General features: G+C 41.9%; 1 protein-coding gene and 2 long non-coding RNA genes across 3 annotated transcripts; 2 read left to right on the top strand and 1 right to left on the bottom strand.

Annotated features, from left to right (window-relative positions):
- Positions 1 to 60: 60 nt before the first annotated feature.
- Positions 61 to 9,130, top strand: LOC106943448 (very low-density lipoprotein receptor-like). The gene is made up of 15 exons (XM_015026760.1): positions 61 to 405; positions 1,174 to 1,336; positions 1,418 to 1,540; positions 1,624 to 1,746; positions 2,251 to 2,370; positions 2,846 to 2,971; positions 3,044 to 3,215; positions 3,603 to 3,827; positions 3,898 to 4,016; positions 4,098 to 4,237; positions 4,611 to 4,752; positions 4,833 to 4,976; positions 7,650 to 7,727; positions 7,802 to 7,971; positions 8,340 to 9,130. Exons 1-15 carry the CDS (start codon positions 76 to 78, stop codon positions 8,373 to 8,375), a joined length of 2,211 nt encoding a protein of 736 aa, XP_014882246.1. The 5' UTR covers positions 61 to 75; the 3' UTR covers positions 8,376 to 9,130.
- A 1,948-nt stretch (positions 9,131 to 11,078) lies between these two features.
- Positions 11,079 to 12,021, top strand: LOC106943447 (uncharacterized). The gene is made up of 2 exons (XR_001423919.1): positions 11,079 to 11,331; positions 11,592 to 12,021. It is a non-coding gene; the product is annotated as an uncharacterized LOC106943447 (long non-coding RNA).
- LOC106943446 (uncharacterized) lies at positions 11,997 to 12,482 on the bottom strand. The gene is made up of 2 exons (XR_001423918.1): positions 12,369 to 12,482; positions 11,997 to 12,224 (listed from the first exon to the last, which is right to left on the bottom strand). It is a non-coding gene; the product is annotated as an uncharacterized LOC106943446 (long non-coding RNA).
- Positions 12,483 to 12,488: the final 6 nt, after the last annotated feature.

The raw sequence follows: 12,488 nt of genomic DNA, 5'->3' as shown, positions 1-12,488 counted from the left end.
GAAAACTCCAAATGTCTCAGCAGACGCTCCTGGATTCCCTGGAGCTCAGCCTGATCAGCTGGTATTGATTATGGGATGCTGAGCTGCAGAAACCTGGTTGGCTCGGTTCACAACTGCAGTTTCTGCCTCAGTGGATGTGGATCAGAGTTCCTGCAGTTGGAATCAGAACCTGAAGTAAACCCTCTGACTGCTCCAGGTAACGTCACCTGCGCTCTGAACGAGTTCACCTGCGCCAGCGGCCGCTGCATCTCCAAGAACTTTGTGTGCAACGGCGAGGACGACTGCGGCGACGGCTCAGACGAGGTGGACTGCGCGCCGTCGTCCTGCGCTCCCAACGAGTTCCAGTGTGGGAACGCGTCCTGCATCCCGGCCAACTGGGTCTGTGACGACGACGTCGACTGTCAGGTGAGAGGAAACGAAGAGGAACATCAGGTCTGAGGACTGAACGGCCATTTTCTACTGGTGATGCTTTTTAGGGATTTACAGGTGGAGTTCAGGTCAGAATTAAAATACTTTAATTCTCTAAGAACTTTTGTTTCTGATGGGAATCAAGATGGTTGTGTCAAATATAAGAAATGATTTGAAACAAATTCTGCCACAGAATGGTGCTTTTTAAAATCTTAAAAATTGCATGTGGAAAATGTCTGTCCTTAATCACACATTCAATCAAACTAGAGGGATAAGAAGCTGCAAAGTCTTTTTTTAAAAAGCAATTGTTTTATACCAAATTCAATTTCCAACTTTGTTTTTCCTCTAGCAAAATTAAAAGACAAATGTATAAAATAAAGTTGCTCATTTCAATAATTACGAGTTGAGATGAACAGAAGCTGGAAAACAAGCTGATGTCTCTGGAGACCTGAAGAGGGCGTTGGTGTGAAAAATCCAGATTTGTCTAATCTGCATGTAAACAATTTGAAAAAGCTGCAAACCTAAGTTTTTACTGTGCAAAAATCAGAAAATTTAATGCACACCAACTTATCTGCAAATGTCATGTTGTGGAAAAACACAATTCAATCCAGAAAACTGCATATTATGAAAAATGTGCAACTACAACCTTCATTAATGCACATCTATACATTCAATCATAATTAGAAAAACCAAAAACTTTCTGATTGTTGCTGAAATATTAGCATTAAAGTAAAATATCCTGATTTAAACTGTTTGTTTCTGCAGGACCAGTCAGATGAAGCTCCGGCTCGGTGCGGCCGCCACCCGACGCCGCCCGCCAAGTGTTTGTCCAGCGAGATGCAGTGCAGCTCTGGAGAATGCATCCATAAGAAGTGGAGATGTGACGGAGACCCCGACTGCAAGGACGGCAGCGACGAGGCCAACTGTCGTACGTTATGATGCCAAAACGACTCCAGCTTCTTTCACTGATTTTCCTTTAGCAGGAAGTAAAGTTGTAGTTTGTTTGCAGCTGCGCGGAGTTGTGAACCAGATAAGTTTAAATGTGACGATGGCAGCTGCATCCAGGGAAGCAGACAGTGTAACGGCTACAGAGACTGTGATGACGGATCGGATGAAATCAACTGCAAGAACCGTAAGACTGGTTTTAAAACAAAACGTCCTCATGCATTGAAACTCTTCTGGATTAGTGATAATCTGGATTAACTTCCTGTTCAGTGACTCAGTGCAACGGGCCAGAGAAGTTCAAGTGTCGCAGCGGAGAATGTATCGAAATGAGTAAAGTGTGCAACAAGATCAGAGACTGTCCAGACTGGAGCGACGAGCCAATCAACGAGTGCAGTGAGTTTTAAACGGGACTAAATTATGAACATCTGGAGCTTCTGTGTTGATCCTGAAAGGATGAGATGAATTTTAAAGTCAGTATTTCTGTACTAACCTGAATTATAATGTTTGATCCTCTTAAATGTCAGATTTGCTGCATCCAGAAACTCAAACAAGACTGAAAATAAATTTTACTTTCTGGTTTAACACCTTGAAATTGGCCCTCTGTCTCTTTAAAAACTTTCTGCTCTTCCTGAAACTCGGGCTTCAGGAAGTCATCACAACATGGCTTCTCTATTAACCCTTTAACGTTTTTACCAGCGTTTCACTGAGAAGTAGCTGCTATAATGAGCTCAGCTGTTCCACCAGATGTTTGCCAAATGCTGCTGGCTAGTCTGAAGGAGCATCAGAGGCTCGTCAGCTTCCAAAGCAAATCTGTGTGAAGCACAGATTGTTTTTTTACATTTTATAGAAGACGCCTGTGTTGCTCCTTCTGTAACCGTGGTTTTGTTCTTGTTCCAGATGTGAACGAGTGTCTCCTGAACAACGGCGGCTGCTCCCACATCTGCAAAGACGTGGTGATCGGCTTCGAATGCGACTGCACACCTGGACTGCAGCTCATCGACCACAAGACCTGCGGAGGTACGAGCTGCGCGTCACCAGACGAGTTCAAGGATTTCAAGTCAATTTTCTTTGTCCTGCAAATAAGAAATGAGGCTTTAAAAAGCTCATTGACTAATTTTCATTTAGCTGTCCAGTTTTGACTAATTCAAACTAAAATCCTGATCCATAGAGGCGTGTCCGACGCTGCAGGATTTCACTCCATGTTTATTCTGCACTGAAACATTCGGTGGTAAATCCTGCAGGTCGTTTTCTGACAGTCTTCAGGAGATCTGTACGTCCTCTAATCCCTCCTGGCATAAACTCCATCCGTCCTTCAGAAGTTTCATTTCCTCCCATTTGCAACCAGCAGTGAACTGAATGCTGGAATATTTAACTGACTAAAAAAGACTGGAATTGGAGGTTTAAATGTCTTTTATAAGAAAACTTGAGATTTTAAGATGGTGGTTGTGCAGCTTTCCATTTCTAAACGATTCCTCTTGGTCTCTTGATGCAGACATCAATGAGTGCATGAATCCTGGTATCTGCAGTCAGATCTGCATCAACCTGAAGGGCGGCTATAAGTGTGAATGTCATAACGGCTACCAGATGGATCCGGCTACCAGCGTCTGCAAGGCTGTTGGTGAGCATCAGGAGTTCAGTTTGACCTTTTCACCTTTCCTGGTTTTTACAAACTTCTCTTCCTCCGGTTCAGGGAAGGAGCCGTGCCTGATCTTCACCAACCGCCGTGATATTCGCCGTCTGGGTCTGGAGAGGAAGGAGTACACGCAGATCGTGGAGCAGCAGAGAAACGCCGCGGCTCTGGATGCAGATTTCAACCAGCAGACCATCTTCTGGGCCGACCTGGGTCAGAGGGCCATTTACAGGTAGAGTCAGGGTTCATTTTCCATTATTAGAGCTATTAAACATGAGCATGATTGACAGCAGTAAGACCCTCCTTGTTTAGTGCATTTCAACTGTTGGCACTAGGAGAGCTTTTCTTTTTTTCTTGACATGATCTATATTTATAAATTCTAACCATGAAAAGATCAGATGCATTTTGCATAAAGAGAAACCTGCTGTGGTTCACTTCAGGCTGCAGTGTGAACGCAGCTCAATGGGAAATGAGGCTCATCTGCTGAGTTTTGGATTATTTACTGTAATTGTGCATCTTGATGACTATGTCCATCTTTAACTACTGACTAACTCGACTCCTCTAAACCATTTAAAGGTGACAAACTGTCTGTTTTCCTCAAACCTCCATGTTTTTCCAGCACCGTCCTGGACAGGCGAGGCGACGTCGGCGTCCATAAGAAGGTGATCGATAACGTCCAGACTCCTCTGGGCATCGCTGTGGACTGGATCTACAAGAACCTGTACTGGTCCGATCTGGGAACCAAAACCATTTCTGTGGCGAACTTCAACGGAACCAAGAGGAAAGTTCTGTTCAACACGGGCCTGAGAGAACCCGCCTCCATCGCCGTGGATCCTTTATCTGGGTGGGTGGAAACGTTCTGGGTTTTTACCGACTGCTGCTCTGATCCGCTGACTGGACTGTTCTGGTCTCAGGTTTCTGTACTGGTCTGACTGGGGAGAGCCGGCTAAGATCGAGAAGTCTGGGATGAACGGAGCGGACCGGCAGGTTCTGGTGGCGACCGACATCCAGTGGCCCAACGGGATCACACTGGGTAGGAATGAGGCGAAACGTCTCCAACATGAAAACCTGCAGCTGAAATGATAAAATCTATTAATGTATTTAATGTCTTCAGATCTGATCAAAGGCCGGCTCTACTGGGTCGACTCCAAGCTGCACATGCTCAGTAGCGTCGACCTGAACGGAGACAACAGGAACAAGGTGCTGCAGTCTGCAGATTATCTGGCTCATCCATTCGCCGTCACCGTGTTTGAGGTTCGTTTCGCCTTCAGGTCAAATTCATTGACATGTAAATTTACAAAATAAGTTAAAATGTAAGTTTTTGTTCACTTTAAATGATTGAAATGATTACAGACTGAAAAAGGCCATTTGATGAAAAAACAAAGTTTCTATTTCAGGTCTGTTGTCAAACTCGTGGCGTTTTTATCGTCACCTGGTTTATTTTCATTAAAGGAATTTAGACAATAAAATTATTTTGAAGAATCGCAGAGTAAATACTTTTCTAATATACTATAAAAAAGGCTCAAATGGATGAGTTAAAATTTGTACAATGTGCCATTTTTTAGTGATTAATGGATCACTGAAATGATCAGCTGTTTATAAAAGTCGGCCATGTTGGTTCTGTTAGGATCGGGTTTTCTGGACCGACGGTGAAAACAAAGCCATCTACGGCGCCAACAAGTTCTCTGGTTCTGATGTCGTCACGCTGGCCAGCAACCTGAACGACCCTCAGGACGTCATCGTCTACCATGAGCTGATCCAGCTGGCTGGTAAGGGGTCAAAGGTCACCCATTGTAACCAGGACTGGTTACCAGCTGGATTTGGGCTTCAGTTTGTTTTTTCTCTGCAGGAACCAACTGGTGCACAGAGAAAAACGGCGGCTGCAGCTTCTTGTGTCTTCCTGCTCCACAGATCAACAAACACTCCCCCAAGTACAGCTGTGTGTGTCCTGCAGGCCAGGAGCTGGCGGCAGACGGCCAGCGCTGCAGACCCGGTGAGTCCTGACCCGACATGCAGGAGGGATCGGTCTGCTGCAGGACTTCACCTCTAAACACCATCTTAGTTTTACTGCTGAAATCGGTTTCATGTTTTCAATAAAACGTACCACTCGCCTGTTTAGGGAGGAGCAAAGGGAACCTTTACGTCTTGAGTTTTAAGTTGTGGTTAAATGTCGGCAGCAGCTCCAGGATTGTTTGCAACAATTAGCGGTTCCAGGCGCGAAGGCAGAGCGGCTCTGGCCTTCACCTCCTGCTGGACGACCGGTTGCTTAGAGACGCTTTGTTTTCCCTGCAGCTTCGCTCAGATCCTTTCACAGCCTTTTCAAACCTGACAGCTGAATCCGCAGCACTAATTGGACTCTGGTTCCAGTCGGGACTCGCAGATCGCTGGACCGTCTTCATGGCAGCAATACCAGCAAACTGCAGTTTCCCAGATTTTCTTTCACATGAAACACAGAATCTGTGGAAGTTTTAACAGAGAAATGAAGCATCTTGAGGTTGTTGAGTCATTTTGACTCAATTTAAAGGAGTTTTTGAGACGTTCTAAGAAACCAACAGATCAGTGGAATCCAGATTTTTTAAAAATTGAATCTTAAAAAACAAAAATCTGATTTGGCTATAAAATCATCACCCAGCTCTAGTGCATCCTTTACATTCGTCCTGGTTTCTTTTTTCCCCTCTTCTGTCCATCTTTACTTCATTATTCCACATTTTGTTGAAGTTTGGTGCCTGTCCCTTTAAGGCTGCAGACTAATTGGCCCATTTCCCAGCTGCCTCATCTGGCAGACCAGGAACTGTGGAGCTGTGAGGCTGCAGCTCCAGTCGACTCTAATCCTGTTAGAAACACAAAGTGAACAGAAGCTTTTCTCCACTCACAGCTACAAACGACAGTTTTTCTTGTTTAAATGACGCTTTTACAGATCAGTGGTGTTTGTTCTTCAGTGTGAGCTGAAATCGTGGTCCAGTGGTTCCTGCATGTTTTATTCTCTCCCTGGAGGTAGCAACGATCTCAGCAGGTCGATGTCCTCAGGCCTCTGATGAACCATCATTTGGTCCAGGTGCCTTCAGGACCCACTTTGGGGACCACTGTCAGATGTTTTGGTTTTACATTGTTTACAATGAGAAACAAATTTAAAATCCCATAATGCTCTGCTGTGTGGGCAGGTTTGTTTACGTTTCATGAGGAAAACCTTTTATTTTCTCCACTAATTTACAGATCAGATCAAACTTGAAGCTTCTCATCAGAAATTCCAGCAGCTTCTTTATTTGTGATTCACAGGAATATGATCATTACTGAGTTTTCAGAGAAAAACAAGATGATGTAACATGATGTAGCAAAACTGACTTAACCCTGCATTTGTTTTGCTATATCAGAAATGGTGTTTTTTGGTTGTCTACCCAGAATGCCCTGCTCTGTAGTCCACTTCCTGCTTTGGAGCGATCTGTGGTCCATTCATATATGCATTCAAACTACACCAGCATTTACTTCAGCCAAAAGCAGACTGAGGTTTGTAGGTGGACCAGAGTTATCACCCCACCACAGAACCAGACCGCGAAGTTGGAGCCGTTCAGTTCAGGAGGTTTAAACCACAGTGACTGTTTTCCAGCCTGATTTCATGCATCAGATAAACCAGTTTACTCTCCAGAGATCTGGTCTACATTCAAAGAAAACTCAGAAATGGGACGACCTTGAATGCTTAAGGTTTGTTGTTCCTCTTCTAGTGACACTTTTCCTCAGAGGATGATGGTGAAGCTCTAACTCAAACTGAATTTCCCTGCATCATATTTTTTTTACTCGAGTAATTTTAATCACAAACCTGAGGAATCCTTGTGACTTGTTGCTAAATGAGAACAATGTGACATTCAGTACTTGCCTCTCTGCTGCTGAAGAGTTTAAATTAAATCTGCCTCTGAACTAATCTAGAACAGGAGCACCATCTAGTGGAAGAAAACGGGAAGTGCACATGCAGGTTTTGGCTCAAAACCTGCATTTATGTTCTGTGAAAATGGAGCTGGACTCCAACTGTAGTTTATAAATCTCAGAACCTGCTGGAAGTTTTTACTTCTGCTATAAAAGTTAATGCAGCATCTTGTTTTGAATGTGAGCTTTAGATTTACACCAGTGTCTGTCTTATAAGGCTCTGAATGCATGGAGATTTTAATATATTTTTATTGCAATAAAATGCCACCAAATAATTAGACTTAAAGTTTCTATAAGTCTTATAATAAATGTTGGGTCTTCAGTATTCCCAGATGTTAAAGCAGATCTTTCTCAGCTCTCCAGATAAAAAAACAACCAAAGCACTTTGCTGATTTTTGGCAAATATTTTTTAGCTTCAGGAAAATGAGCCTCTACAAAAACCTTCCAAATGTAACGTCCCAACCAAGAGGGAAAGAAAAGGGGCTTGTTGGCTTACCATCCAGAAACCACTTGCTGGATGTTTTATGCAGGAGGCTCCACTTCTGCTTTTCAAAGCTATGATTGTGTAGTTGTGCATCTATTTGTATTCAGTGACAAGAGGCCCTAAAACGGCTCATTCTGAACTGAGCAGACTTGAATCTTTATAAATGAGTTATGAAAAACATGTGAAGGGCAGGTTTTGTATAGACCATAAACCCATCCTAACCTCTTCAAGGTGTATGAAAGTTGCCATTTTTGTCTCTTCCAGAAGCCAATGTGAGCACGTCTATCCAGGTGGACTCCACCACCAGAGGCTCTGCTGCTGCCTGGGCCGTCCTACCCGTCTGTAAGTCCAGCTGCTCCTCCTCTGAGGTCAAACATGAAGGTCAGAGCTGTTTATCACCAGCCTCTCTGCTGCAGTGCTGCTGGCCATGGCTGCAGCCGGCGCCTACCTGATGTGGAGGAACTGGCAGCTGAAGAACCAGAAGAGCATGAACTTCGACAACCCAGTCTACCTGAAAACCACAGAAGAAGACCTCAACATCGACATCACGCGCCACGGCGCCAACGTGGGCCACACCTACCCAGCGGTGAGTCGACCGACCTGGAAACTCCTGCAGGTTGAATAGATCATTTCCTCCTGCAGGTCAGTTTTACTTAAAACTTTTCTAGCTTCATCAGACCCTCTAGTTGAAACTTTAAGATGTTTGACGATCAGGTCGTTCTCTACCCAAATAAATAAGCCTGTTATCTTATTTTACGCAAACAAAAAATCATTGGCAGTTTTTTTTTAATCATAATGTGCTCTTGAAAATTTACCTGATGCAACCAAATTTTAATTTAAGCTTTTTTTAGCAAGGCTGTAACTTTTTAAATCTGAAATGTTAAAATGTAAATAGATGTTAAATTGCTGCCATTTCCTCTTGCAAAGTGTTAAAATATTTTCCTTTTTTCACAGATTTCAATCGTGAGCACAGACGATGATTTATCCTGATCTCAGGATTTAGTTTTTTCTCCATGTTTCCATGCCAACGGTTCGCCGTTACAGCAGCCCTTAAGTTTCAACCACAAGCCTTCAGAAGTGCATCAAGTCCTGATCTGTGGTGAAGAGGAAATGTTATTTATTATATGAATACTTCCAGGTCTCTGTCTGGCTGTCCAGAGATCAGTTTCCTCTCTGAGGGTCTTTCTGTGTTCAGCCTGGACTGAAGAACTGAATCTTCATCAAACTGTTTCCTGGTTCTGATGTAAACCGGGTCAAAGTTCTCAGGTCTTAATGGGGAACCAAGACTGGAGACTAAAAGACGAATATTTAGTTATGAAACGGGATGTTAATATTTCTGATCATGCTTTGTGGCTAATATTAGGGTTTCTTCTGTTAACTGCATTATTATTGCTGCTGAGGTCACCATGGTTACAGCGTTTGTAAACAGTGTAAATATATTTCCTCCCTCAGATGTGACTGTAAATCAGGACTCTCCTCAAAGCACTTTGATCATGTTCTCTGTAAATAAGATTGTATGAACTGACTTGAATCCATTTTTTGCTCTGGCCGTTTCCTCACCAGAGTTCAGATTTATTTAAGGAGCAGAGGAGGAAAAACATGAATTTGGTAAAAATGACTATTTTGTATGTTTGTGCTGTTGCTGTGAACTTTTTATAGCCTTGTACAGTAAAGGATGAAATGATCTGTAACTGAAGGAACTGATTCAGACATTTTGAATTAAAACAATCAGTGTTAAATCTTTCTGGAATATTTTTGTTCTTGTAGTTTAATGTCAGAGTGAAAAGAGTCAAACATCCAAGCAGCTGTGTTGAGAAAAACCTCAGGACCTTCTGGTTCACTTCCTTACCAAATCTACTTATGGTTCTCAAAGTATTGGATTTAAATTTCCAGGGCTACAGGCATAAAATTGTTTTATCCATGTTTTGAAAGTAACACAGCTATTCTGGGTGGGAATACCAAGACACCCTACCAGTAAATTCTTATCCCAGTTGGATTTGATGCCTGAAGTGCAGAACCAGGGCAGCAGTAACCCAGTTGCCTCCTCTCCACACCCAGCAGCTCCCAATCTGACATTGGATCTGCAGACCAACCCAAATGTTCATGCGAGTCCAACTGGTTTTCCCAGTTTCATTCCCTCATTACCAAAACAAACTAAACTGACTAACTTGTTCAACTTGATGCACCAGTAGAAGCTTCATGGGACAGAGAGGCTTTTTTTTTTTGGGAGGGATTGTGGGGGGGCTCGGTGGGTTTATTGTAGTCTGTAAGGCGGGCCCAGAAAATCCTCTGGAACCACTGCTTTAACAAATGATGGGCACAAGAAACTCCACCTTCACAGTAACCTCAGGATTGTCAGATTTGTTTTTATTTTCCCTCAAAGTCCACTGAGAGACGCCTCTATGGAGAGCAGCATAGGTGGCTAATATTTAGCATGTTTATTAGTTTAGCCTCAGTGGTCTGAGATCCTCATTGAACCTGATGTCTGTAGTTTTAGTCAGAAGCTCCCAGATGGTCCAGATGAGAAGATCTGAGCATCTGGTTTGGTTGATCCAGAAGGTTCTGGACTCATCCAGAAACCCAGAACAACTGGACTCCAGTCTCACCTTCAACAGAACATTCTGCTCTAAATCCAGACTGGACCGCTTGATGTCTTTGGACCTGAAACATGAAGTGCTGTGAAAAACTATTTGCTCCTTTACAGATTTCTGCTGTTTTGCCTTTTTGTCCTGAAATGTTTCAGATCATCAAAGTGATTTTAATATTTGATGAAAGTGATTTTAATATTTGATGAAGAAAAACTGATTAAATACAATAAACAGTTTTTAAATAATTTTATTCATTAAAGGAAAAGATCTGAAAACCAACCTTTAATTATTCACACTCCTTTGTTAAATCCTGAACTGTGATTAAACCACATTTTTATAAAGCTGAGCTGAACCTCCCAGTGAACTCAGACCTGATTATTACCTGCAGGTCCAATAAATTATATTAACAGAACCTCTGATGGATGAAAGATCTGAAAGCAACACATCATCTAAAAAACTCAGAACCAGCAGAGAAACAAAGTCTGTGACATCCATCAGTCTGGAAACGGTTCCAGAACCATCTGTAAGGTTCTGGACTCCAGAGAACCTCAGTAGAACCAGGATCCAACATGGAGAACATGGAACAGTGGAGAACCTTCCAGGAGAGGCCGACCCACCAGAACCACTAAGAACTCATTAAAGACTCATCAGGAGGTCCAGAAGAACCAGAACCACAGCCAAGTTCAGAGGTATATATTCATTTATTTGATTTTTCTGTCATTTGAAATTTTACATACACAAATCAAAAAAGAACAAAAAAACAGAACAAAACATGTATAGAAATAACATTTAAATTCATGTCAATGGCAGAAACACAAACTTATTTAACCTCTGATGGATGAAAGACCCAGAAAACACTTAAAATCAAAACAAGAGAATCTTTCCTGTATTTTATTCTGAAATATTTACAAAAATAGATAATTCTGCAGACAAACTCATAAAAACATAATAAAACCTGATATAAAATTTTTTTTTACTATTTTTTAAAGAGTGAAGGAGTTTTAACACCTCAAAACAATTATTCCATATCTATCACAATTTTTTTTTAATATTCATCCTGACATTGATATTTTAAAATATAAATATATAAAATATAAAACCTCTCTTAATTTTAATTTCTAAGCATTTTTGTTTACACCATGGAAGATACAAAATTATAGGCTTTGTACATGGTCAATGCTGTTATAATCTCTACTAAATCATACAATTTTAAAGTTTGCACTGTAAAAAATGTTTCATTACTTGGATGAAAGTAATGCAGCTATCATTATTATTCAGACATCTTTCTTCTGGAGTATAGACAGATTCAGTGTTGGTTTGATTTGAGTTTCCCCAGATCTCTACAAAATATTTCACACGTATAACTGCACGAAATATACAAAAGGAGCATTTAACATTTTAATCTGATATATTTAGAAAAAGAGGAGCCGACACAAACATGAAATATCCAGTGATTGAGAAAAACTTAACATTTCAATAAAATCTGACTGATGAATGAAAGTGAAAAGAAAAGAAAGAAAAACAACATCCTGGTATTCAGAGAGAAACAGACAGAAAAACATGAATAATTTAAGCTTCAATTTTATGAAAGACTTGGTGGAATTTCACTGTGGAGAAGATTTAATCCATGAATCTGAAAATGTGTTTGAGTGAAAGAGAGACTAGAGATGAACTATCTGTTCAACAGTGAGAGTTTCTCTGACAGGAGGAAAATCTTTAGACTCAAATCAGCAAAGAAACACTGAAGAACCAGAACTGAACCAGACACCAAATCCAGGAATCAGAGGTTCAGTGAATGTGGTGTTGAAGGTGTGGAGGAGGATCAGTGAGTCAGAGGAGACTCTGTAGAAGGACAGAATGCCAGCAGGACAGTCCACATACACTGATACTCTGTTAGAGACGGAGGAGGAGAGATGAGTTTCTATGTTATTGTGCCAGACAGAGTAACCATCATCAGAGCAGCTCAGACTCCAGGAATGATCATTATATCCAAACCAACAGTCTATACTGTTTCCTTTCCTCTTGATTCTTCTGTAACTCACTGATATCTCAACATCTCCTCTCCACTCGACCTCCCAGTAACAGCGACCAGTCAGACCAGTTCTACACAGCAGCTGATCCCAGTAATCAAATCTGTCTGGATGATCAGGATATGACTGAAGCTCCTCCACAAATGTCACCTTCCTGTTGTCTTCAGACAGTTTGAGTTTTCTGCTCACTGTGTTTGTGTCGATGGTGAGTTGACAGGAATCTGATGGAGAGAACAAACACAATCCAGCTGCAGTTATTGATCATTTATTGATCTTTGATGATCCTGAATGAGTGATGTGACAGTTTGAAGATGGTTGAATGTGAGCGGCTTTGTTGTCATGAATCAGATGAAAAACACACTTACACTTCCTCAGACCTGGTGTCAAGAATGGGCCTCCAGCAGGCTCCACCCTGAAAGGAGGAGGGGGGTCAGACCATCAGTCTCTTTCAGCAGCAAACATGGACATTACATGTCTCTCAGACA

The sequence above is a fragment of the Poecilia latipinna genome, unplaced genomic scaffold (genome assembly GCF_001443285.1).
Source record: "Poecilia latipinna isolate Pla-1442-1.1 unplaced genomic scaffold, P_latipinna-1.0 Scaffold5310, whole genome shotgun sequence".
NCBI classification, from domain to species: Eukaryota; Metazoa; Chordata; class Actinopteri; order Cyprinodontiformes; family Poeciliidae; genus Poecilia; species Poecilia latipinna.
Note: the sequence above shows the minus strand (reverse complement) of the source record. Positions and strands in the feature narration are given on the sequence as shown.

Coding starts and splice junctions, on each gene's coding strand:
- LOC106943448 (XM_015026760.1), top strand. CDS start 76: ATGCTGAGCTGCAGAAACCTGGTTGGCTCGGTTCACAACTGCAGTTTC. Junction 2,972..3,043: donor CAGCGTCTGCAAGGCTGTTG/GTGAGCATCAGG, acceptor CCTCCGGTTCAG/GGAAGGAGCCGTGCCTGATC. Junction 7,972..8,339: donor TGGGCCACACCTACCCAGCG/GTGAGTCGACCG, acceptor CTTTTTTCACAG/ATTTCAATCGTGAGCACAGA.